This window comes from Schistocerca gregaria, chromosome 8 (genome assembly GCF_023897955.1).
Source record: "Schistocerca gregaria isolate iqSchGreg1 chromosome 8, iqSchGreg1.2, whole genome shotgun sequence".
Lineage (NCBI taxonomy): Eukaryota > Metazoa > Arthropoda > Insecta > Orthoptera > Acrididae > Schistocerca > Schistocerca gregaria.
In genome coordinates, this window is record NC_064927.1 from 460,929,107 (window position 1) to 460,955,375 (window position 26,269).

Genomic DNA, 26,269 nt, shown 5'->3' on the forward strand with positions numbered 1-26,269 from the left:
TATGTTGTATAAAGAAGTTGTATAGGGTAGGTTAACTCAAATTGATATAGATGGTGGCATAGGTGACTTTAGTGTTATAAAATACATGCTGAATTAAAGTATTGAGCACAGTGATTGAACAGGATACGTGGCCAAATGCAGGTGTTTTGAGGAATCCAATTGCTAGTCCATATATGGGTGTGCATCAAAGTAATTGGTTCAGTAACCCACTTTCGGCGTGGCTACAGGATGTGGTTTGTTGATGCACTGTACGTTGTAGAGGGGCATGCAGATCACACGTTGGAGTAAGGCAATGGGTAGTTTGTTGATACAGCATGTTGGTGAATTAGGCGTTTTTGAAACATGTTGGAGTACAGGATAATGTTCTGCTGTTATGCCATTTGGGTTTAGGAAAATCGTATAGGTAAGTAGTACATTGTAAACATGGTTGATAAACCATCAAAGGTGCAGTTCGTTGTGGGGGTAAATACAAGTGGATTATAGACTGAGCAGCGAGAGATAATTGATGAAAGGTGTTGGTACATTCGATAAAATGAATGGTATTGAGGACTACAGTAATAAATTTAAGTTTATATTTGTCTATAGGTTAAGAGGGGATGAGATCATCAGTGGCAACAGTTCGGTTGGTTTCACCACTCGTTTGTATAGCGCTCACTGTACTCGAGACATGTAATGGTTGGCAGTGGTAAGGTAAGGTGCGAATGATACCAAGCTGTGTCGCTGATGATGTCAATGATAAACGATCGATGACATCACAGGGTACCACCGCCCAAATTCTTCTTCCCCTGTCTGACGTATGTCAATAGCCCTGTGTATAAAATGGCATGAAACTAAAAATTTCCTGGAAAATTCAAATGTTGGTGGGAAATTTTAAAAAAGCCCAATTGTGCTACTTATCTCGTGTAGAATCACGTTCGTTGCCCCTTGTATCAACTGATGGGAAATTCTAAAATGTAAGATGGTGCACTCTCATGCTGGATGACCCGGAATGCTGGGCCTAGCTTTATGACATGACAATCCGAGACTTGGAATACTGGTGCTGCGTTAGTATGACGTTAGAATGCACGTTGTCTGACTTCCATCCTGGTCATTCTTACACAGCACTGTGATGTCAGAATAAAGGTCCAGGAATACTGGGACAGTCTTTGTGACGTTAGAATCCGAGATCTAGGACATTGGCACTGTAATATGATATTATCTGAGGCAAATTATATTTGTGCATGTTTAGGAATTCCAACCCCAACGAAAGAAGGTGTTGAAGGATGTGAAAATTACCAAACTATCAGTTTAGTAAGTCACAGCTACAAAATAGTAACACTAATTCTTCACAGACGAATGGAAAAACTGGTAGACGCCGACCTCGGGGAAGATCAGTTTGGATTCCGTAGAAATATTGGAACACGTGAGGCAATACTGACCTTACGACTTATCTTAGAAGAAAGATTAAGGAAAGGTAAACCTACGTTTCTAGCATTTGTAGACTTAGAGAAAGCTTTTGACAATGTTGACTGGAATACACTCTTTCAAGTTCTGAAGGTGGCAGAGTTAAAATACAGGGAGCGAAAGGCTATTTACAATTTGTACAGAAACCATACGGCATTTATAAGAGTCGAGGGGCATGAAAGGGAAGCAGTGGTTGGGAAGGGAGTGAGACAGGGTTGTAGCCTCTCCCCAATATTATTCAATCTGTATACTGAGCAAGCAGTGAAGGAAACGAAAGAAAAATACGGAGCAGAAATTCAAATCCATAGAGAAGAAATAAAAATTTTGTGGTTCGCCGATGACATTGTAATTCTGTCAGAGACAGCAAAGGACTTGGAAGAGCAGTTGAACGGAATGGACAGTGTCTTGAAATGAGGATATAAGATAAACATCACTAAAGAATAACGAGGATAATGGAATATAGTCGAATTAAGTCAGCGATGCTGATGGAATTAGATTAGGTAATGAGACACTTAAAGTAGTAAAGGAGTTTTGCTATTTGGGGAGCAAAATAACTCATGATGGTAGAAGTAGAAGTAGAGAAGATATAAAATGTAGACTGGCAATGGCAAGGAAAGCGTTTCTGAAGAAGAGAAATTTGTCACATCGAGTCAGGAAGTCGTTTCTGAAAGTATTTGTATGGAGTGTAGCCATGTATGGACGTGAAACATGGACGATTAATAGTTTGGACAAGAAGAGAATAGAAGCCTTCGAAATGTGGTGTTACAGAAGAATGCTGAAGATTAGATGGGTAGATCACATAGCTAATGATGAAGTAGTGAATATAATTAGGGAGGAGTTTGTGGCACAACTTGACAAAAAGAAGGAACCTGTTGGCAGGACATGTTCTGAGGCATCAAGGGATCACAAATTTAGCATTGGAGGGCAGCGTGGAGGATAAAAGTCGTAGAGGGAGACCGAGAGATGAATACACTAAGCAGATTCAGAAGAATGTAGGTTGCAGTAAGTACTGGGAGATGAAGAAGCTTTAACAGGATAGGGTAGCATGGAGAGCTGCATCAAACCAGTCTCAGGACTGAAGACCACAACAACAACAACATGTTTAGGAATGTCTGCTGGACAAAGGCTGTCTGAATTAACCTGTTCCACCAAGCTGCTGTTCACTCAGATGTGTATGGTCACTGTTTTAAAGTGTACGTTTCTGGTATACTGCTCTGGAACCGGAATGCTACGACAGTCTAACAATGACATCACAATGGAGCTTCGATCTGCTAGGATGTTTATAACAGTGTAGAATTTAGGCATAAGTGCGCAGCTCTGGGCATACTAGCACTAGAATCAAAATTCTTGAGTCCTACAAGAGAAATACAGGCTGTAGCATGTACTTCTCTCATAGCACATGGCGCTGCATGTCTTAACAGTGTCAGGAGCCATCCCCAGCGTGGAATGAGTAAATATTTCAGGTGAGTTTAATAATTCTTGAATGTGCCTTTAAATAAATGCTAACTCTCGACAGCACTCGACAAAGTTAAGATCTTTAACAGGTACCTATTCAATTAGATATTGGTTTTCCAAGGGACCTGCACAGAGCTGCACATCCGCAAATTGTGGAATACGAGCCGACTAGTGTGACATCACAAGTGCTTTGTGGGGGCAGTATTTCTTGTGGCCCCAACATACTTATGGAATACTCACATTGTTCAGGAAGGGACAAAAGGTGTGTGTGCAGGTATTGGTGTGTCTGTTAACCTACTTGACACCTTTTCCCAAGCTACTATTCGCTCAGGAGTGTATGTTCACTGCTTCGCATAACTCGTAAGTTTGTATCTCTCCACATGCGACTGTATTTAAACAAATACCTTTTCAGGGAGAGATCCCTATTCCTTGTCATAAATTTCTTGATCACCCAATCACTCGAGAACTCAAGCACCGCGCTGTCCTCTGCAACCTCACCAAGAGCCAGATTGCTTTGTTGTCACCCCACCATGCGCCAATGACAATTACATTCACAGAGGAAATACACAGATGTTACCAATTCGGTAACCTACTGCAAAAAGGAGTACAGAAGATTCAATTCACAACGTTAGTATGCTGCTGTGACAGCAACGTTGCCACATATCACGTGGCTCGAATTACAGTGACCGGAAACATGAAATGGAATCGAAATGAGCGTACGGCATTGTGGACTGGGAGTCCCCCAATCAGGGAAGTTCGGCCGCAGAGGGTAAGTACCCCACATTGGGCGGCTTGCACGTCGGAGATGGGGATGAAATGATGATGAGGACAACACAATACCCAGTCTCTGAGCGGAGAAAATCTCCTTCCCCAGTCAGAAATCGAACCTGGGCTCCTTGGCGTGGTATTCCACCACGCTGACCACTCAGCTCAGCAACTTGACGATATTCCTCAGGCCTCATCCTTCCTGCAGCAGACTTTGTCAGACGCTATATACACCCACATTCCTACAAAGAACATATATCTTTACTGCCCCAACTTCCCATCACAAACCGTACTACTCCTCCAAAACCCCATTGTATGTACCACTCGTTCTTGCAGACTTGTAGCCATGATACGCTCACGCGCCACTGGCAAATAAAGAGACACATCAGGAATTTATTAAATGCAAAAAACTGTACAACTGGTGCCAGACAGGCACCAAACTCAACGCTTAACTCCCAATACCTTAATAACTACTTCTCCTTGGTAACCATTCGTTACCTGACAACCTGAGCGAAGCTAAGCATTTTGCATCCTATATGTCTAACACCTTCTCCACCACTGAAGACCCACATTTTTGTTATTTACTTTTCCCTACCATCCTTGAGTGTACAAATAACGCTGTCCCATCCCTGGCTTGCAGCTGCCAGTACTTGCATGACATACCATAAACAGAATTCAATACACCAATTACAGAAAGTGACCTGAAATAAGTTCTCTGTAAGAAACGCAACACTTCTGCTGGTAGCAAATGCATTGCATATCGACACTTCAAAGAGTGCCCCTCCCCTTTCTCACCACTCTTTCGACCCCCGTACACCACTATCAATACTCAACAGTGAAAAATATCCAGAATCCTACTATTCCTCAAGTACCACTAACCTCCACCCACCACCCTATCTACGTCTAATGAGCACAGAACAATGATATAGAGTAATTCGAAGAAACACGAAAGGAATGAGAAGTAGCAGAAATGAGAACAGCGAGAAGCTTAACATCAGGAGTGGTGATCACGAAGTAGATGGAGTTAAAAATTCTGCTACCTAGGCAACAAAGTCACCCACTACGATCATGGCAAGGAGGGCATTAATAGCAGACTAGCACTGGTGAAAAGAACATTCCTGATCAAGAGAAGTGTACCAGTGATAAACATAGGCTTTAATCTGAGGTTTTGTTTGGGGCACAGCATTGTAAGGTAGTGAAACATGGACTGTGGGAAAACCGGAAAAGAAGAGAATCGAAGTATTTGAGATGTGGTGCTACGTATGAATGTTGAAAATTTGGTGGACCTGAGGTGGACCTGATACAGTGAGGAATGAGGAAGTTCTCTGGAGAATTGGAGAGGAAAGGAATATATGGTAAACACACACACAGACCAGGATGCTAGGACATCTGTCAAGAAACCACGGAATAACTTCTATGGTAGTAGAGGGAGCGATAGTTGGTAAAAGCTGTAAAAGAAGACAGAGCCTGGAATACATCCAGCAATTAACTGAGTATGTGTGTTGAAACTGCTGCTTTGAGATGAAGAGGTTGGTGCAGGAGAGGAATTCTTGGTTGGCCACATGAAACCTCTCAGAAGATTGGTGAATCAAATAAAAAAAGGGTTAGGAAATTTAAAAAGGGGAAAGTTGGATATAGGGGGAATTAGTCATGTTCCGTAGCACGAGGAACGGGGCTTCTGGTCAGGTGAACACAGGGTCATTAGCACAGTATCAAATGGGGGGTACTGCAGGAGTAGGTTCAATTCTGATTAAGAAAATAGAAATGCAGGCAAGCTGCATGAACAGCATGTTGATCGCATTATTGTAACAAAGATAGATATAAAACCCTATATGAATAAGGTATTGAAGAAATGTACGCTGACATAACAGACAATATTCTGAAACTAATGGTGATAGGGCACTGAAATTCAATAGAAAAGTAAAAGTAGTAGGTGAATATGCACTGGCGGAAAGGAATGAAATGGGTAGACGCCTGGGAGAATTTTGTGCAGAGCATAATTTAGTCATCGCAAACTATTGGCTTAAGAATCATTACAGAAGGTTGTGCACATGGAACAGATTTCTAGTCATGGAAAGTTTCAGATTCATTAGATAATGCTAACACAGATTTCGGTAACAGATTTTAAATTGCAGGACATTTCCAGGGGCACAAGTGGACTCCAACCAGTATTTATTGTTTGTGAATAGGGAATAAAAAATTAAGAAATTGTAAAAATGTAGGACTTTAAGGAGATGAGAGCTGGATAAGTTGCAAGAACCAGGGGTTGCTGAGTGTTTCAAAAGAAACTCTAGGCAACGATTTACAAGAACAAGGGAGAGCAACACATTAGAAAAGGAATGATTAGTTTTGATGGATGAAACAGTAAAATTAGCAGAAGATCAAAGAGGTAACGCAGGAAATATTGAATTAAATTGATGAAAGCAGTAATGTAAAAATGTAGTAAATGAAGCAAGCAAAAGAGAATACAAACGTAAAAACAGGACGTTGGAAATGGCTAAACAGAAATAGTTCAGATACCAATGTAAGGATTCAGAAGCAAATATCACTAGGGGATAGACACCTACAGGAAAAAAATAAGATGCATTTTGAGGAAAGAGAAGCGCAGTATGTATATCAAGAGCTCAAATGGAAAACTAGTCCCAAGCTGAGAAGGGAAAGATGAAAGATTGAGGGAGTATATAGGGAGCCTTCACAAGGAAAGGTAAGAAATCTTATGGAAATGGAGGACACATAAATGAAAATGCGATGGGAGATATAATACAGTAGCAAATATTTGACAGAGCATTGAAATACCTAATGTGAAAGAAATCTCAGGAGTAGAGGATGTCCTGTGAAAACTTCTGATAGCCCTTTTAGCGCCAGCCATGGCAAAACTCTTCCATCTGATCAGCGAGATGTATGAGATGGGGACAATACTCTCAGACTTCAAGAAGAAAAAAATAATTCAAATTCCAAAGATAGCAGGTGCCGACAGATATGAATATTGCCCACCTATGAGTTTAATATTCCATGGCTGCAAAATAGTAACATGAATTCTTTACAGGATAATGGAAAAATTGGTAGAATCGACCTTGGTGAAGAGAAGTTTTGACTTCAGAGAAATGTAGAAACAAGCAAGGCAGTACTGACTCTATGACTTCTCCTAGAAGATAAGTTAAGGAAATTCAAACTTATGTTTATAGTGTCAGTAGACTTAGAGAAAGGTGTTGACAGGACTGAATGCTCTCTTTGAAATTCTGAAGGGGCATGAAACGGAAGCAGTGGTTGAGGAGGTTTGTAGGTTATCCCCAATGTCATTTAATCTGTAAACTGAGCAAGCAATAAAAGAAACGAAAGAAAATTTGAAATAGAAATGAAAGTCCTGGAAGAAGTTATAAAATCTTTGAGGCTTGCCAATGATATTTTAATTCTGTCAGAGACAACAAAGGACTTGGAAGAGAAGCTGAAGAAAATGGACAGGAGGAAAGAAGGTGAACATCAACAAAAACAAAACAAGGGTAATGAAATGTATTCTGATTAAAGCAGGTTATAATACGAGATTTTGATTACGAAACTGCACATACATTAGTAGATGAGTTTTTGTATGGCATGAAAATAACTGATGAAGGCCAAAGTAGAGACGATATAAAATGTAAACTGGCAATGACAAGAAAAGCTTTTCTGAAGAATTCACTATTTGGGCTGCAAAATAACTGATGGTGGCGAAGTAGAGAGGATATAAAAAGCAGATTGTCAACAGCAAGAAAAGCTTTTCTGATGAAGAGTAGAGTATTAACATCGAACTTAAATTTAAGCATCAGGAAGGCATTTTTTAAAGTATTTGTATGGAGAGCAGCCATGTACGGAAGTGAAACGTGGACTGCAGCGGCTCTACACTTTCTCGTCTATACTGTACTGTGCTAATGACTACAGACGTTTCTGTTAATGTTTTCCAAATAATCTATAAAGAACAATTACTTAATTGTCTCAGTGTTCTATAAAAATTTAAATGTTTAATAATGTTAAGGAAATCGTCACCTTGCTAACATTTATCTTCACGCTATGGTTCTGTATGTAAAAGAAATAGTTCAGAAAATTTTGTTGTTTAGTTCCTGAATAACGACAGTAATGAGATTTAATTTACAATGGATACAGTCACTAACCAGGTAATTTCCGAACAACAGCACTTTGTTTTGACCATGACATAGCTAACAAATAGGCTATCAAAATCCTAAGACCCCGCACAGTGTACAATTACCGTTGTTATTTCACTCATTTCACAGTAGTACCACTTCTTACCTACTCACTGATTTCTTCTTCAAAGCCCCACTTTACTGGCACAATGCTGGAACCACAGTTTATACAGGAACAATTATTCATCAAAATTACCACCTAGAAACCTTGGGCTTCCTATGTGATTTTCTTAGTAAGAAAGTTTTGCAGCGTTTCATTTTAGATTTACTGTTGAAGCTCTTTGATAGAAACAGTACTTTGTTGTACAAAACAAGCTTAAACTCAGAAGCTTTCAAGAAGAGACTTATCTGTACAAATCATACTTTTTAAATTCAGCTGAGCGATCAGAAAATATCTATACTTTACAGTAAAGCCTGGCTACTTCATTTCGTAATGGATAGATATTAATTACCTTCCTGTCCGTTTTCTACTGCTATTATGAATGCTAGAGAAAAACTACTTACAATCCAGCTTCATCTAGTGCTGTTTCTGTAATGTGATGCACAATTATGTTAATGTGATCAACTTTAATTCCGTATAGATGCATACACTGACTGTATGAAAATATGGTAGGAAATATTGTAATGGCAGAAATGTCTATTATTTAAATAATGTCCTGTACCACATCTAATTATCCCAGTATGTATACTTCGAGTAAATTACAGCTTGTTACTAAAGGTATGAACTAAAATCATGTTATGCAAACTTTCAATTATATAGCAAAAATATTCATTTATTGTTAAGACTGCTACTTTCAATTTAGTTTCTATCCGGATAATCTAGAAACTGCCATTTGCCTGTCATGCAGTAATACCAGTAAAGTTTGAGTACAAAAATGAATGGAGCGTTTCTTATTAAATAGCTCTGCAAAGAATCTGTACAATTTATCCACTGATGCACACTAGTCAAAACAAATGACTTTTCTCCTCTATTCAAAGTTCAGGATTTCGTATTTAAACATTTTAGAGACGTTAATGTTTGCCGAGAAACCTTTACATACTTACCAGTAATTGTACTTAAGGCGGCTATTAAATAACAAAAGATTTATCCTTTTACTTCACATTTTTCAAAGAACAATTATTATCAAAAAGAAATCCACCTTTAGAGATAAATAGAACTTAAGTTTCTTGTCTTGATTGCTGACGTGGCATTTGACTGCAACTTTTAGCAATGGCTCGGCCTCAGTGGGCGAGCGGTTCTAGGCACTTCAGTGTGCAACCGCGCGACCGCTGCGGTCGCAGGTTCGAATCCTGGCTCGGGCATGGGTGTGTGTGATGTCCTTAGGTTAGTTAGGTTTAAGTAGTACTAAGTTCTAGGAGACTGATGACCTCAGATGTTAAGTGCCACAGTGCTCAGAGCCATTTGAACATTTTTTTTTTTTTAGCAGTGCTCGCATAACGATGAAGGTTGAACATAAGTCTTCTCGATGTGAAAACTATAAATGTTTTGCTCTTATTCCTCTCGGTGTAACAGCTTTACCATTTATATTCCTTTTGAAGTATTCTTATGCAAACGTCCATTTCTAGCTGGTAAGTATTATTTATAGAGCAATGACACATTCACCACCTACTTGTTCTCTCGACTGGTAATATTCCATGCATACAAAAGCTCGCTCCTGCGTAGTTAGCCTTTACACAACTACAAGCATTGATTTTCACTTCACCAGCAAAAAATTACTTTTATCAATGATTTGGTAGACACCGAGTTTTTCTATGCAGTCTTTTGCACTTTCAGACTGATCTTACCGTAGGTCTGTTTAAAGTATGGATGTACAGAGAAATGATCTTCCCGCAGTCATGCCGTAGTAGTAACCTATTTCACTTTCCTTCCTGCTACAGTAGCGCGAGCTTCTCATTTTCGGCGCGCTCCGCATTATTGCTAAGCTCATACCAACTGTAAAACATATATTTTGTGATGAAAAGTATCCGGGCACCTGGCTGAAAATGACATATGTTTGTTGCGCCTTCCATGAGTAATGCTGGAATTCAGTATTGTGTCGGCACACCCTTAGCCTTAATGACAGCTTCCACTCAAGCAGGTATACGTTCAACCAGGTGCTGGAAGGATTTTTGGCAAATGGCAGCCCATTCTTCACGCAGTGCTGCACTGAGGAGAGGTCTGGATGTCGTTCGGTAAGGCCTGGCACGATGTCGGCGTTCCAAAATATCCCAAAGCTGTTCTATAGGATTCAGGTCAGGACTCTGTGCTGGACAGTCCATTACAGGGATATTATTGTCGTGTAACCACTGTACCACAGCCGTGTATTCCGAAGAGGTGCTCCATCGTGTTGAAAGATGTAATAGCCATCCCCGAATTGCTCTTTAACAGTGGGAAACACGAAGGTGCATAAAACATCAATGTATGCCTGCGCTGGGATAGTGGAACGCAAAACAGCAAGGGGTGCAAGTCCCCTCCATGAAAAACACGACCACACCGTGACACCACCGCCTCCGAATTTTACTGTCGGCACTAGACACGTTGGCAGCTGACGTTCACCGGCACTCGCCATTACCCGCATCCTGCCATCAGACCGCCACATTGTGTATCGTGACTCGTCACTCCACACAACGTTTTTCCACTGTTCAACCGTCCAATGCTCACGCTCCTTACACCAATCAAGGCGTAGTTTCGCATTTACCGGCGCGATGTGTGGCTCATGAGCAGCCGCTCGACAATGAATTCCGAGTTTTGTCACCTCCCACCTAACTGTCGTAGTACTTGCAATGGATCCCGATGCGGTTCGGAATTCCTGTGTTATGGTCCGGATAGATGTCTGCCTATTACACTTTACGACCCTCTTCCACTGTCGGCGTTCTCTGTCAGTCAGCAGACGAGGTCGGCCTGTACGCTTTTGTGCTGTACGTGTCCATTCACGTTTCCACTTCAGTGGCCTAGGGATGATTAGGAGCGTGGAAATCTCGCGTAAAAACGTAGTCCGTGAGTTCCCCGGAGAGATACATTCTGCTCTCTCACTATGTCTAGTGACTACTGAGATTGATAATATGGAGTACCTGGCAGTAGATGGCAGCACAATGCATCTTATATTAAAAACGTATGTTTCTGGAGGTGTGCGGATACTTTTGATCATATATATATATATATATATATATATATATATATATATATATATATATATATATATATATATATATACAGCAATGTACACACAAGTTATAATCACTATAACTTCACAAAATTACAGAAAACATTTTGTAATAAACTTCTTGTCGTATGAAGGAAAAAAAATTAAAATTGTTTCCAGGAATATTCGTATTACCGGTAGAGCATGGTGAACAGTTTAGACCAGGACTGGCCACGGCGTGCCAAATACCAGATGTTCAGTGTGCGTAGGCCGCCTGTGAGTCAAGGCGCGGACTGCCACTCGGCTTTGCTCACTACTTCCGCTGAAATACCCGGAAGTGCGCGACATTTCATTCGGCATTGCGGTGCGAAATTTTTCGGTCGGCAAAACGCTCTGAGTTCGGCAGAATCATCACGTCACCGCTGTTTACCCCTCGCTGTTTGTTCGTGGTATGAAGGGCGTTCTCAGCTCCACTGGCAGTTTGAGCAAAAAGAGGCAATCTATCCATCCGTCGTCACAATCCTTCAAAATGCAATGGATTGATCGAAGAGAGGGGTGAGAATTCTCAGTTCCCATTGTGACGCTACAACGCAGTCCTTGCTATGAATTTTTTCGCTTACTTAACACATGAAACTCTTTGTATACGATGTATTGTCTAGTGTAAATATGTACTGTAAATACTATGTTTAAAATATTTAATATTTAACACTGGCAAGTCAGGGCTTATTTAGTTAGCGTTGAAGTCAGATAGATTGTTTTGTCGTGCCGCTGGGCGCGGGAGCGCTCCAGCGGGCATTGGTAGCAGTGACGCCGTGCTCTGAGTAAGACGTACGGTCGAGTGCTGCTGGTCCTAGCTGTGTCACGTCTACCGGCTAGTGCGTGGATCTGAGTACGACGGGAAAGTAATGGTCGGCATATCTGGAAGCATGGCCGGGCAAGTTATTACGGATTAATGGGCATAGTGCTGGAGAAACGAGGACTTAAATGTGAAGCGCACTGTGGGCCCAAGTCGCAACAATAAAAGCCCGATGCCACATTGTGTCGCTGCCGTGGACTTCCGTCGATCCACCGACAACGAGGGAAGTAAGATCTACGTAATTTCCGTAGGATAAAATTTAGGAGGCTTGCCAGTGACAGTGCTTTTCTCTGAAGTTGAACAATTAATAACAGGCACTTTATAACCGAAGTGTTGCAGTTACATTCCACCCGACAATAACACCAAGTAGGTTTTTTCCAATCCATACCTTATTGAACGGAGTGTGTCACGCCATTATCAAGAGAAAATATGTTAATTATAGAGTTATTTGCATAGACGGTGAACAGTAAATTTCAGACTGGTTATCGTAGTTAATTGTTGCACTTAATAAGCTTACGCCAACCGTAGTAACTTAATAATAGACTGAAGTAATATATTTGATTAGTAAGATTTATTTCAATGGATATTAAGATAAAGTTAATTCAAGGATATTTCATGAAACTATAAAGCTTATTCCACCTGACAATCCCCCAATTAATGAATTATTATCATTCAAAACATACTTAATCAATTATTGGCAACGTATTTCATTATCAGTAGATTAAACTGTGCAGAGTACCTAATTTTAAAGACAGAATGACAGTCCATTATTCAAAATCTCGATAGATAATTATCTGTGTTGTCAGCATTGCACTTAGCTGACAAATTATGAACAAAATAAGTGTAGTTAGATTGTTATGACATTGTTTTATATGACTACTGAGCCTGACTCAGCACTTAAGTAAAAGTTCCCGTTCCACCTGCTGCCCTACAAACAGGTGAACTTTATTTTTGACACAATTATTCACGTACTTAACAGTACTGTCGCTCATGAGTTGAGCTGGCGATCGATTTTGTAATTGCTTTTACAACTTAATCACTTCTTTCGCAAAATTTCCACTGGCAAAATTTATTTCCAAATTATTTCCATTATTTCATTTAGCGATCGTTATTGAATGAAATTACTCATTCAATAGCCATCAAGTTATAACGTCTCCTGTTTCCCGCGGAATGATCATTATTTATTTCGGATTCGGATGCCTTATCCCGACGCGGGTCAAAATCCATAATTCACGTCATTGTCAACTTGTAATTTCGCAAATCCCGAGAAGAGGGGGGGGGGGGGGGGGTGTTATACCATAAGCGACAGGTACCGTTTATTTGATATGAAGCGACATTATAGTACCGCGCGGAGAGAATTTAAACATTTGGATGGCAACAAAAGCACGAAATGTAACAGTGATCGACAGACGAGATTCATTCATTGATCTGTACGTTTGTGCTACGTGTGCACGAATGGAGCCCTTGAAGAAATAGGCGGTACAAATAGGAAAATTTCTGAAGTTGCGTTTTCATTTGCAACAGTTTTCAATTGGACTGAACGAAGAGCATAGAGACATTATATATTACTGCAGAGTCAAGGGACATTCCTAGATGATTTCCCAATTTGAAACTCGCTATTGTTCAATTTATGAAGGAAACATAGAATAGTACGTATGGAACGGATTTCAGACTTGGCCTTTTTATGTGGGCTAGGCTGCACTCTGCCCACAGTACAAAATTGCAAAAATGTTCAAATCTGTGTGAATTCCTAAGGGACCAAACTTCTTAGGTCATCCGTCGCTAATCTTACACCCTACTTAAGCCAACTTATGCTAAGAACAACACACATCCTGCCCGAGGGAGGACTCGAACCTCCGGCAGGATAGGCCGAGCAGTCCGTGACATGGCGCCTCAAACCGCGCGGCCACTCGGCGCAGCTACAACACTACAAGCTAACTTCATTCTTAATCTATGGGGATGCATCTAAGAATAAAATCACGTTGTACAAAGGACATATTTTGACAATGCAGTCGCCGTCCGTTGTGGCCGAGCGGTTCTAGGCACTTCAGTGTGGAACCGCGCGGCTGCTACGGTCGCAGGTTCGAGTCCTGCCTCGGGCATGGGTGTGTGTCATGTCATTAGGTTAGTTAGGTTTAAGTAGTTCTAAGTCTAGGGGACTGATGACCTCAGATGTTGACTCCCATAGTGCTCAGAGCCATTTGAACCATTTTTGACAAAGTCAGTTTGCCTAAACTCACTGGGTTTTAAGAAACCGCGACGTTTGAAGAATTCGTCGTGGCCTTTTAAGAATTAAAAGGATAGTTTTATGAAGGTTTTGAAGACATCATCAGCCTTACGTCTTTTATCGAATCGATTTCGAGACAGTTTGCCGTTTCAATTGAAAGAGCCCCTGTGCATGTGCAGACGTAATTGACTGACCAGCGAGGAAATTCCAATTTCAATAACAAATATTTTTACGTTAAAACTGTCGAGGACGTCTGCATCGCTTTCCTCAGGTAGATTTTCCAAGGCTCCAAAATCAGGTTAAAAAAATGCTACAATATTTCGATCGACATACTTGTCCGAAAGCCCTTTTTTGGATTTTGAAACCAAGTAAGTCACAATTACTTGTCAACCTGAGCGTGAAACTCTGTAAAATTGTCTGCGTCTCTCTGTATGCCGACAGTCTGTACCAGATAAATCTTACGTCTTTAGTGGACCAAAAATAATTAATTAATTAAAACTTGTTTTCTATGACCTATATTTTTGAGAAACGTGAAACATAAAACCATATCGTATGTGGTGCGACTGCACCGCCATTTAAATGCAGTGATTTCGCTGTTTCCCCCATTCGCCCTCCTCGAGCACCGGACAAGGAGGCGTGGCGGTGGGGAAACGAGAAGCAGGCTGAGCGCTTTGGCACTCGGTCCCACAAGCCGAAATCCTGGACACTCTAGGTTCGGACGAAAAGTGAATAGAAGATTTTGAGATATGGTGCCCCAGAAGAATACTGGATATGAGATGGGTAGATCACGTAACTAATTAGGAGGTACTAAATAGAACCGGGGAGTAAGAAACTTTGTAGCACATCATGATTAGAAAAGGGGTTCGGTTGTTAGGACACATTCTAGGACATCAAGGGAGAACGAGGGGGGGGGGGGGGGGGGCAGGGACAATAATCGTAGAGGGGGACCAAGAAATGAATACAGTAACCAGATCCAGAAGTTTGTACGTTTCAGTAGTTATTCGGTGAAGAGGCCTGCACAAGATAGTGTGGTATTGTGAGCTGCATCAAACCAGTCTTGGGATTGAAAACCACAACAACACCAGTAGCTGCAAAAACGGACTTGGAATATCTTATGTGATCAAACCAGGCAGCCCTCAGCATTTGGATTAGGTGCAAAGGACTGGATAACTAGAACTGTTTGACATAACATTCACATTTATCTATTAGCAGTCGTCTTACTTTGTACACTGCTGGTTTCACCTGTACTACCAGTATCGAGAAACAAAACTATTGCAGCTGTACCACGAGTTACTCCTGATTCGAAACTGCCTGGCAGATTAAAGCTGTGTGCTTGACTTGACTGGAGCCCAGGACATTTGCCTTTTGCCTACAAATACTGTTATGGCCGAGCTACCCAGGCACAGCTCACTACCTACCCGCACAGCTTTCTTTCCACCAGTACCTCATCTCCTACTTCAAAACTTCACAGAAGTTCTGCATCATAAATTTATGGACTATCACTTGTTGAAGGAAGGTTAATGCAGAGGAATGGCTTAGCCACAAGCAAGGACCCGGAAGTGTTAAATCAGTGCACACTCCAATACTGAGCGAAAATTAATTCGGAAAGCAATCCTGTAGGTTGTGTCAAAGCCACGTGTTCTCATTTTTGCAGCAGTGTTAGCTCCGCAAGGTATGCATGAGAAATTTTGTGACGTCAGAGAACTAGGACTGAGCGAGACTATCCGCAGAGGGCAGGTATTGGCTGGTGCCTGGATAGCTCAATGCATATTGTATTTCCCGTCTGTAAATTTATTGTGTGTGCAGTTCCGTTTTCAAAAAATTGAACAAATTACTGTCGTTTATAACAAATTTGAGGAAATCACTCACATCCGTTACAGGAAAGTCACGTGTTCTCTGTCGAGCAGCTGATGAGAAGTGTTATTTAAAGTTAACCTATTCTCTCGTAATTTTTCCTATTCTGCTGTTTAATATCTCTAGTTAACATCAAAAATCAATTCAGACCATGTATCTGTATAGAGACAAAATGTTTTTCAAGAAATACAGTAGTTAAAATTATATATATATATATATATATATATATATATATATATATATATATATATATATATATATATATAATGAACACAAAACGCACACTAGTAGTCTCATCTTCTTTTAAAATCTGCGTATTAAATAAATAACTCGAAAGACGTGTAGATAATGGTAAAACTTTCCGTCAATAATTGCAGTAAGTTGTAGTTCATAGCAATTCAGTACGATAAGATATTTTTAGTTGATAAAGGCAAAGGTTACATGTCCGAGTCGCGGTCCATCAAACATTTTTCATCTGCCAACATGTTTCAAATCGACGACACTCGACTGTGAGTGAAAATATATATATTTTTACATTCATGCATACACTGTACATGATCTGACATGATTTCATTTATTTAATTTTAACACTGAACGTCGTAGTTTGTATGTTACAGGGAACCACGTTTGTATAATGACGTACTGGACTATCACGAACAACAGCTCTTCCTACGTGACAACTTCAGCGCGCTGTGTGAGAACCAACAACCACAGTCATCTCAAATGTTCGGCCTCGCCGACGCTCTGTACTCCGTCTACCGTTCCTTCAGATTCAACACTCTACAGGCATTACCTTACGCCATAACGAATACAATAGGTAAGTTTAATACTAGGACTCATTCCTTATGTTTACGCAATTATGACTGTCGACTGTGTTGAAGAACCTTTGTGAATAACCGAAGTAAGAGTGATTTCAGGTGTGCCGCAGGGGAGTGTCATAGGACCGTTGCTATTCACAATATACACAAATGACCTGGTGGATGACATCGGAAGTTCACTGAGGCTTTTTGCAGATGATGCTGTGGTGTATCGAGAGGTTGCAACAATGGAAAATTGTACTGAAATGCAGGAGGATCTGCAGCGAATTGACGCATGGTGCAGGGAATGACAATTGAATCTCAATGTAGACAAGTGTAATGTGATGCGAATACATAGAAAGATAGGTCCTTTATCATTTAGCTACAAAATAGCAGGTCAGCAACTGGAAGCAGGTAATTCCATAAATTATCTGGGAGTACGCATCAGGAGTGATTTAAAATGGAATGATCATATAAAGTTGATCGTCGGTAAAGCAGATGCCAGACTGAGATTCATTGGAAGAATCCTAAGGAAATGCAATCCGACAACAAAGGAAGTAGGTTACACTACGCTTGTTCGCCCACTGCTTGAATACTGCTCAGCAATGTGGGATCCGTAGCAGATAGGATTGATAGAAGAGATAGAGAAGATCCAACAGAGAGCAGCGCGCTTCGTTATAGGATCATTTAGTAATCGCGAAAGCGTTACGGAGATGATAGATAAACTCCAGTGGAAGACTCTGCAGGAGAGACGCTCAGTAGCTCGGTACGGGCTTTTGTTAAAGTTTCGAGAACATACCTTCACCGAAGAGTCAAGCAGTATATTGCTCCCTCCTATGTATATCCCGCGAAGAGACCATGAGGATAAAATCAGAGAGATTAGAGCCCACACAGAAGCATACCGACAATCCCTCTTTCCACGTACAATACGAGACTGGAATAGAAGGCAGAACCGATAGAGGTACTCAGGATACCCTCCGCCACACACCGTCAGGTGGCTTGCGGAGTATGGATGTAGATGTAGATGTAGATTTAGATATTCCACGATTTCCACCTTCATGCAACGTGATTTCTTGTTTTATGGAGTTCAATGCATATTTTTCGATTAGTTAGCAGTTCTCCAACTGCATCTTGGTCATCAGTCTTCTGACTGCTATGATGAGGCCCGCCACGCATTTTTCTCCTGAGCTAACCTCTTCATCTCACAGTAGCATTTGCAACCTACGTCCTCAATTATTTGCTGTATGTATTCCAATCTCTGTCTTCTCTACAGTTTTTGCCCCTCTGCAGCTCCCTCTAGTACATGGAAGTCATTCCCTGATGTCTTAATAGATGTCCTATCATCCTGTCCCTTCTCCTTATCAGTGTTTTCCACATGTTCTTTTCCTCTCCGATCCTGCACAGAACCTCCTCATTCCTTACCTTATCAGTCCACCTAATTTTCAACATTCGTCTGGAGCAACACATCTCAAATGCTTCGATTCTCTTCTGTTCCGTTTCCCCCAGTCCGTGTTTCACTACTGGATCTACTGCCAACTAACTACCTCATTTCGTGATATTTTTAACTCCTGCACTATACAGAATGTAAGACAACTTACATGTACAAAATTTTAATGTTTAGAAGAAACAAAAATAATTTTTTTTTATGTGACAGATGTCACAGTTACACCATATCACTGCCAGGAAGGATTGGCCGCTAGCGTCGATCAGGAACGGTGTTCAAACTGCTGAATAGTGAAAGCCGTGTTGTAGACGTTGCTCAAAACGTCGCCAGTTTACATTAGTACGCAACGGTCATCTGCGTGCTAAAGGTTGCCTAACACAATCAAAACATCCAAGTGTGCACGTATCAGAAGCGCCGTTAGGACGTATCTTGACTGATGCAATGAAATCTATAGCCGGGACTAATTCTTACGAGCTGATACACGTCTTTGAGATAGATCTCGATATTGACAAATGAAGGACGAAAGGAAAAACTGCTGTAGTGGTAGGGTAAAGAACAAACAAAGCTAGGGAAGCCTGTACGACCGACAGTAATTGATAGCTGGAAGAGAAACAAAAAAGAGAACACTCGGGAGACACCACAGTCAACTTTCACAGTACCGCGAAGTCCTCAGGATAAAAAGAGACGTCAGGTCTGGGACAGTAACATACGGTGTACGTTCAAAGTTTCGACAGATATATTGGTGAAGACCCTACGGCCGTTGATAAATTTATTCAAAAGTTCCAATAATGAAGACCTTTAATGTGAATGTGGCATCTGTTAGCAAGAACTGCGTAAAAATATAACTTATCAAAAGTGAGGCTGCAAACCACTGAGAAGGTCAAAAAATTTTCGAAAGGAATAACTGGGGCGTGCATACTCCCTAGCATATTGTCAGCAAACAAGGAGTAATTAGAGGTGTCGGTATCTCATGAAGTGAAGATGTTGGTTGTACTGTAAAGTTACAAAAGTACACAGGTTTTCAAAGCGAGTTACGCAAAATGGAGAAAATGCTCTGGAAACACCAAACGTGTGTATTAAAAGTTGATGCTCAAAATTTAGCTGTATTTGCATACATCTATGGAAACAGGTGTTTTGTAGAGTCTTTTACACCTGCTATGAGACGATGTTTCAAACGGCTATGCTACAACCACATTAGCTGCCAATGCAAAAGTGGACAAGGTGCGAAAGACATGGTGGACAACACATATCATAGACATACTCGTTTCCATCCATTGTATGTATTTGCTGCCAAGAAGACCATTTAGTGAAAGACAGAAGATCCCATGAATAGGAAGAAAATACAAGAAGGAGTATAAGAACCTTATAACGCAGCAAGTAATTAAAATTTTCTATAGCTGTCTCTATACTGTATACCATTCATTACGGCAGAATGTCCGAAAAAATACGGCTATGGTGAAGTGATGCATACATAACACGAAAGTACTTCCTTTATTGAAGAATACAGTTAAATCAGACCGGGTAGTGAACATAAGCCAACGAGGGCAACTCATCGCAGTTCATGACACAAAATGAAACGAAACAATGGTAATCTGTAACGTGATAACACCAACAACTGGAATGTATATCGCTCAACACACGTACCAAGTCAGCATCCAAACACAGCTAATAATGCAAAACTACAACAGCCCTTAACCTCACAGGCTAAATGTCTCTAAGAGGCAATCCATAGACGATAACAGATTCGTGGGCGGTGTTCAAAAATGGTTCAAATGGCTCTGAGCACTATGGGACTTAACATCTGAGGTCATCAATCCCCTTTTTTTGACATCAGTCTACTGACTGGTTTGATGCGGCCCGCCACGAATTACTTTCGTGTGCTAACCTCTTCATCTCAGAGTAGCACTTGCAACCTACGTCCTCAATTATTTGCTTGACGTATTCCAATCTCTGTCTTCCTCTACAGTTTTTGCCCTCTACAACTCCCTCTAGTACCATGGAAGTCATTCCCTCACGTCTCAGCAGATGTCCTATCATCCTGTCCCTTCTCCTTATCAGTGTTTTTCACATATTCCTTTCCTCTCCGATCCTGCGTAGAACCTCCTCATTCCTTACCTTATCAGTCCACCTAATTTTCAACATTCGTCTATAGCACCACATCTCAAATGCTTCGATTCTCTTCTGTTCCGGTTTTCCCACAGACCATGTTTCACTACCATACAATGCTGTACTCCAGACGTACATCCTCAGAAATTTCTTCTTCAAATTAAGGCCGGTATTTGATATTAGTAGACTTCTCTTGGGCAGAAATGCCTTTTTTGCCATAGCGAGTCTGCTTTTGATGTCCTCCTTGCTCCGTCCGTCATTGGTTATTTTACTGCCTAGGTAGCAGAATTCCTTAACTTCATTGACTTCGTGACCATCAATCCTGATGTTAAGTTTCTCGCTGTTCTCATTTCTACTACTTCTCATTACCATCGTCTTTCTCCGATTTACTCTCAAACCATACTGTGTACTCATTAGACTGTTCATTCCGTTCAGCAGATCATTTACTTCTTCTTCACTTTCACTCAGGATAGCAATGTCATCAGCGAATCGTATCATTGCTTTTCCTTTCACCTTGTATTTTAATTCCACTCCTGAACCTTACTTTTATTTCCATCATTGCTTCCTCGATGTACAGATTGAAGAGTAGGGGCGAAAGGCTACAGCCTTGTCTTACTCCCTTCTTAATACGAGCACTTCGTTCTTGATCGTCCACTCTTATTATTCCCTCTTGGTTGTTGTACATGTTGTATATGATCCGTCTCTCCCTCTGGCGTACCCCTACTTTTTTCAGTATCTCGTAGAGCTTGCACCATTTTATATTGTCGAACGCTTTTTCCAGGTCGACAAATCCTACGAACGTGTCTTGATTTTTCTTTAGCCTTGCTTCCATTATTCGCCGTAACGTCAGAATTGTCTCTCTCGTGCCTTTACTTTTCGTAAAGCCGAACTGATCGTCACCTAGCGCATTCTCAATTTTCTTTTCCATTCTTCTGTATATTATTCTTGTAAGCAGCTTCGATTCATGAGCTGTCAAGCTGATTATGCGATAATTCTCGCACTTGTCAGCTCTTGCCGTCTTCGGAATTGTGTGGATGATGCTTTTCCGAAAGTCATATGGTATGTCGCCAGACTCATATATTCTACACACCAACTTGAATAGTGGTTTTGTTGCCACTTCCCCTAATGATTTTAGAAATTCTAATGGAATGTTATCTATCCCTTCTGCCTTATTTGACCGTAAGTCCTCCAAAGCTCTTTTAAATTCCGATTCTAATGCTGGATCCCCTATCTCTTCTAAATCGACTCCTGTTTCTTATTCTATTACTTAGAATTACTTAAACCTAACTAACCGAATGACATCACACACATCCATGCCCGAGGCAGGATTCAAACCTGCGACCGTAGCGGTCGCGCGGTTCCAGACTGAAGCGCCTAGAACAGCTCGGCCACTTCGGCCGCCCCTTGGGAGGTGTCTTCGGCTTAACATTGACTGCAATGGAACATATATAGTTAACGGGTGGTGAAAATATACCACTTCAAGAAATCAGGAGAAGCATAAAATATTAGAAAACAAGGTAATGCTTAAAATGTTAAAGAGGAATCCACAATATGTAGTATCCAACCAAGAAAGTTGTCCACAACAATTACATCAAAACCAAGCAAATTTCGCAGCAGTCTCGGAAGCATTGTTTAAGCCTGCGTTGTTGAATTTAAGGGCAGAATGGATGAAATGGGCTGGAATAGCGAATCTTGTCGAGAGCAATCTTATGTACACAAGTCTGCCTGTGCAATATTACCTGACGTAGAGCTTTAAGTTGTAGCAGCTACTGTTTATCCACACGTAAAGAGTTACTGCCCACCTAGAAACAGAGTCCAAGACAGAACACGGGAAAATAGAGATGAGCATGTCGGTGGACCATCACCCCAGGGCCCGGAAGGCTGGTGGACTGGTGGGTGGGCATCCAGCAGGCATCTGATGAGACACCAAAGAAATAATTGTGAGAAACAAAGCATTTATTATCCAGAATACATCAGCTGATATGTCATTGCTCCACACAGTTGGTGTTCGAGGGGGGTTGGTGCTGTCCGGGATGTTGCTCGTTGGTGCAGTGGGGAGGGGGAGGGGGGAGGAGGAGTGGAGTCAGTCAGCACATCAACAGCGCCGCAAGGCCGCTGACAGCACAGAGCTAACCTGCTGTTTCATCCACACCAACGTGTGGCTCCTAGCAGCCGTGGAAGAAGGCGTCCAGGGCGTGTACGATCTCGATATCGACTATGAACAACAGAAGCAGGCATCAGCAGTGAACTGTGCCAGTAGGGGATCTGTACTGGTATGAGGACAAAGGGCCCAGAGTTTTTATCCCGCTTGCCCTGGCTCATCCTATGTAAAGTAACAGGTACTTGGGCACTCGCTTTTCTTATTTAGGACATAATTAATGGGTAATAATCGTCATTTAACTAGAATTAATCATCTTTAACTGTCACTGTAGTAACCATAATTTATAACCGAGATTATTGACGAGTATTGCAAATTGCAGTCATATTTACCTACGTGTCAGCGTAAAGATGGTAATAAAAAGTAGCAGTCTGCTTTTATTCTACAACATTAATTTTAATGTTAACCGGTTTTCGGCTTACAACCCATCTTCAGACATTTACTGAATATTATCACCAAAGAAGTTAAAAAGTTTGCAAACAACACTGGAAGATAAGTAACATATCTAGAATGAATAGAGACATACAGTAAGTAACATCTTTGCAATTAAAAATTAAAAATTGAACAGTACATAAATAAACGCTTAGCACAAAATAGGAATAGCATGCCTACATAGCAGTTTCCATTAATAAACAAAAGTAATAAAATAAAATTAGTACTAGACAAGGCTACATCAGGAGGTAAGAAACGCGGAGAGTGATACACAAACCAATTAAAAGAAGATACAATTATCAATGTAACTACAGAATACATACGGAAGTTAAGCAATATCAGTTTCTTTTAACTGGTACTTGTATTATTGTCCATGTTCGATACCCCTTGTAATTGTCTCATCAAATACTGTTCATATTTTACTTTGCTCATTTATTTTACGAAAACTGTTACACAGCCACTGCTTTGATTATAATGTTAATGTTAAAATGCAGTACCACCACACTCTCAAACTGCATGTTCCCTCTAACACCTTTATTTATTTCTGTTTATGTTATTGATATTGCTTAGGAGCGGCGCGTTTCGTCACAGGGTTATTTGCTAAACCTGACAGCGTTTCGGACATGTTTAGCACACTCAAGTGGCAGACTCTGCAAGAGAGGCGCTCTGCATCGCGGTGTAGCTTGATGTCCATGTTTCGAGAGGGTGCATTTCTGGATGAGGTATCGAATATATTGCTTCCCCCTACATATACCTCCCGAGGAGATCACGAATGTAAAATTAGAGAGATTCGAGCGCGCACGGAGGCTTTCCGGCAGTCGCTCTACCCGCGAACCATACGCGACTGGAACAGGAAAGGGAGGTAATGACAGTGGCACGTAAGGTACCCTCCGCCACACACCGTTGGGTGGCTTGCGGAGTGTAAATGTAGATGAATCACAGTAATAATAATTTCAAACCAATTCAAGAAATAAGACCATAAAATATTGGCCTTTTTATAAGTTTTAATTTACCCAATTTGAAACAAAGCAGCCAATTAAAATAAGTAAATTAGTTGTTGATGTGTTTCTTCAATACATTAGGCATGCCCTCGAAAGACTTACACAAAAAATTTACAATAAAACTTATCTTAAGAATACAATATGTATTACACATGAAAGAGAAAATTTCCTGCGCGGAGCCTGTTAATCGAAGGCCTCTTGGGTGGCAACAAAATTTCATTTACAAGACCAGTCACATAACATAAAATACTCAGCATGAGCACAGACAACCAAGACGCGCTACTGCAAACGAACAGCAAGCCGTGCTAGGAAATGCTAGAGAGCCGTGCACATGGCTTCACCGAAGCCAGACCCACGCGGCGAGAAACACTCCCCCAGCAACTTAGTACCTGCTGTTAACAGTAGGAGAGACAAGTGTCTGACTAGATTATACTACAAGTGAATTTATGGTTTAATCATGGTTGCACTAACGGTGCGTTTCCAATAACTCGAACCTCCCTAGGAAATAAGCTACGCGCCGGCCCAGGTGGCCGAGCGGTTCTAGGCGCTACAGCCTGGAACGGCGCGATCGCGACGGTCGCAGGTTGGCATCCTGCCTCGGGAATAGATGTGTGTGATGTCCTCAGGTTAGTTAGGTTTAAGTAGTTCTAGGGACTGATGACCTCAGAAGTTAAGTCCCGTAGTGCTCAGAGCCATTTGAGCCAATAAGCTTCGCCTAGGGAACTACAGAAAGGAATCTGTAGTTTCTTCCAGGAAGGCATGCAATAAAAAACTCGCTAGGTTCTTACCATAAACTAGAGTTTATAACATGCTTAAAAAGGCTGAAAAATAGTGATACCAAAGCTCACCAGCTTCTAAAACATAGTGAGAACAAATACTATAACATAGAAACAGCGGTTTTTATTGCACAAGATTTTTTAAACAAACTTTTTTTTTTAATCAGATAAGGCATAAACTCCTGATACAGCTGTGCGTGGCACACTACAAAACCTTTACAACATTAACCATGGCATGTTGTTTGAGAGAAAAGGCTGGCCACAAGATTAAGACAAGTTACTTCAAAATCACACAGAGCAGACAGGACAATACGCTGTTCCAAGATCACAAATCCAAGTAACAAGGTGTGCATGACGACCCAATGAACATAAACACGAACATCTGTTCAAAGAGCTTGCGGAGCAGGAAATCGGTTCGAAGAGTTGAACAACTATCTGCGCACAACATAAGTGAGTCAGACCTTTGCGCCGGCCGGAGTGACCGAGAGGTTCTAGGCGCTACAGTCGGGAACCGCGCCATCGCTACGGTCGCAGGTTGGAATCCTGCCTCGGGCATGGATGTGTGTGATGTCCTTAGGTTAGGTTTAAGTAGTTCTAAGTTCTAGGGGACTGATGACTATAAAAGTTAAGTCCCATAGTGCTCAGAGCTATTTGAACCATTCAGACCTCTGCCTCCTGCCCGTTCCTGGCAAAGAACAGCGAACGATGGCCCGGAAAGGACTCCGTGCCGGTCAGCAACGTGTGTCCATTGCTTCAAGCACAGACACTGGCCCCAGCTCCACACTGTGCGAAAACCACCCACCATCTGCCTGCGCCGCAGTCTTTGGAGGCGTCTCCCTTTCTAGACGCAACCCTAGCGGCTGCTTATGAATACCAGGTAAGGCAGTGATAACCGTACGAGGGAGTAATCCGCGTCCTCTTGTGAGACGCCAGCTAAAAGTTATCGAAAGTGAAATGAGCCGCCAAGGCTCGACTTTATGTAAACTTACGCACATCCCGATCAAGTAAAAGTAGCCGTGGGCAAAATACGCCTTCAGCGTATCCTCCTACACTTTGTCGAATGGTGTGTGGAAAGAACGTATCTTGCTAAAACCTTCATATTACCCCCAATTTCCTTGTTTCGCAAGGCATATGTGAAGGGTACCAGAGGATCAAGTAGGTAAAAAGATGAGGGCTAGTAGAAATCCTTGGGTAACAGAAGAGATATTTAATTTAATTAATGAAAGGAAAAAGATATAAAAATGCATTAAATGAAGCAGGCAAAAAGGAATACAAAAGTCTCAAACATGAGATCGACAGGAAGTGCAAAATGACTAAGCAGGGATGGCTAGAGGACTAATGTAAGGATGTAGAGGCACATATCACTAGGGGTAAGATAGATAATGCCTACAGGAAAGTTAAAGAAACCTTTGAAGAAAAGAGAACCACTTGCATGAATATCAAGAGCTGAGATGGAAACCCAAATCTAAACAAACAAGGGAAACCAGAAAGGTGGAAGGAGTAAGTAGAGGGTCTATAAAATGGCGATGTTCTTGAGGACAATACTATAGAAATGGAAGAGAATGTAGATGAAGATGAAATGGGAGATACGATACTGCGTGAAGAGTTTGAGAGAGCACTGAAAGACCTAAGTCGAAACAAGGCCGCGGGAGTAGACA

General features: G+C 41.3%; 1 protein-coding gene across 1 annotated transcript in view; it reads left to right on the forward strand.

The window, feature by feature from the left end:
• Positions 1-26,269, forward strand: part of LOC126285244 (uncharacterized) — a 181,272-nt gene that overhangs the window by 144,167 nt on the left and 10,836 nt on the right. The window contains exon 5 of the mRNA XM_049984541.1: positions 16,515-16,714. Within this exon, the coding sequence (XP_049840498.1) occupies positions 16,515-16,714 (200 nt within the window). The remainder of the gene's footprint in view (positions 1-16,514; positions 16,715-26,269) is intronic.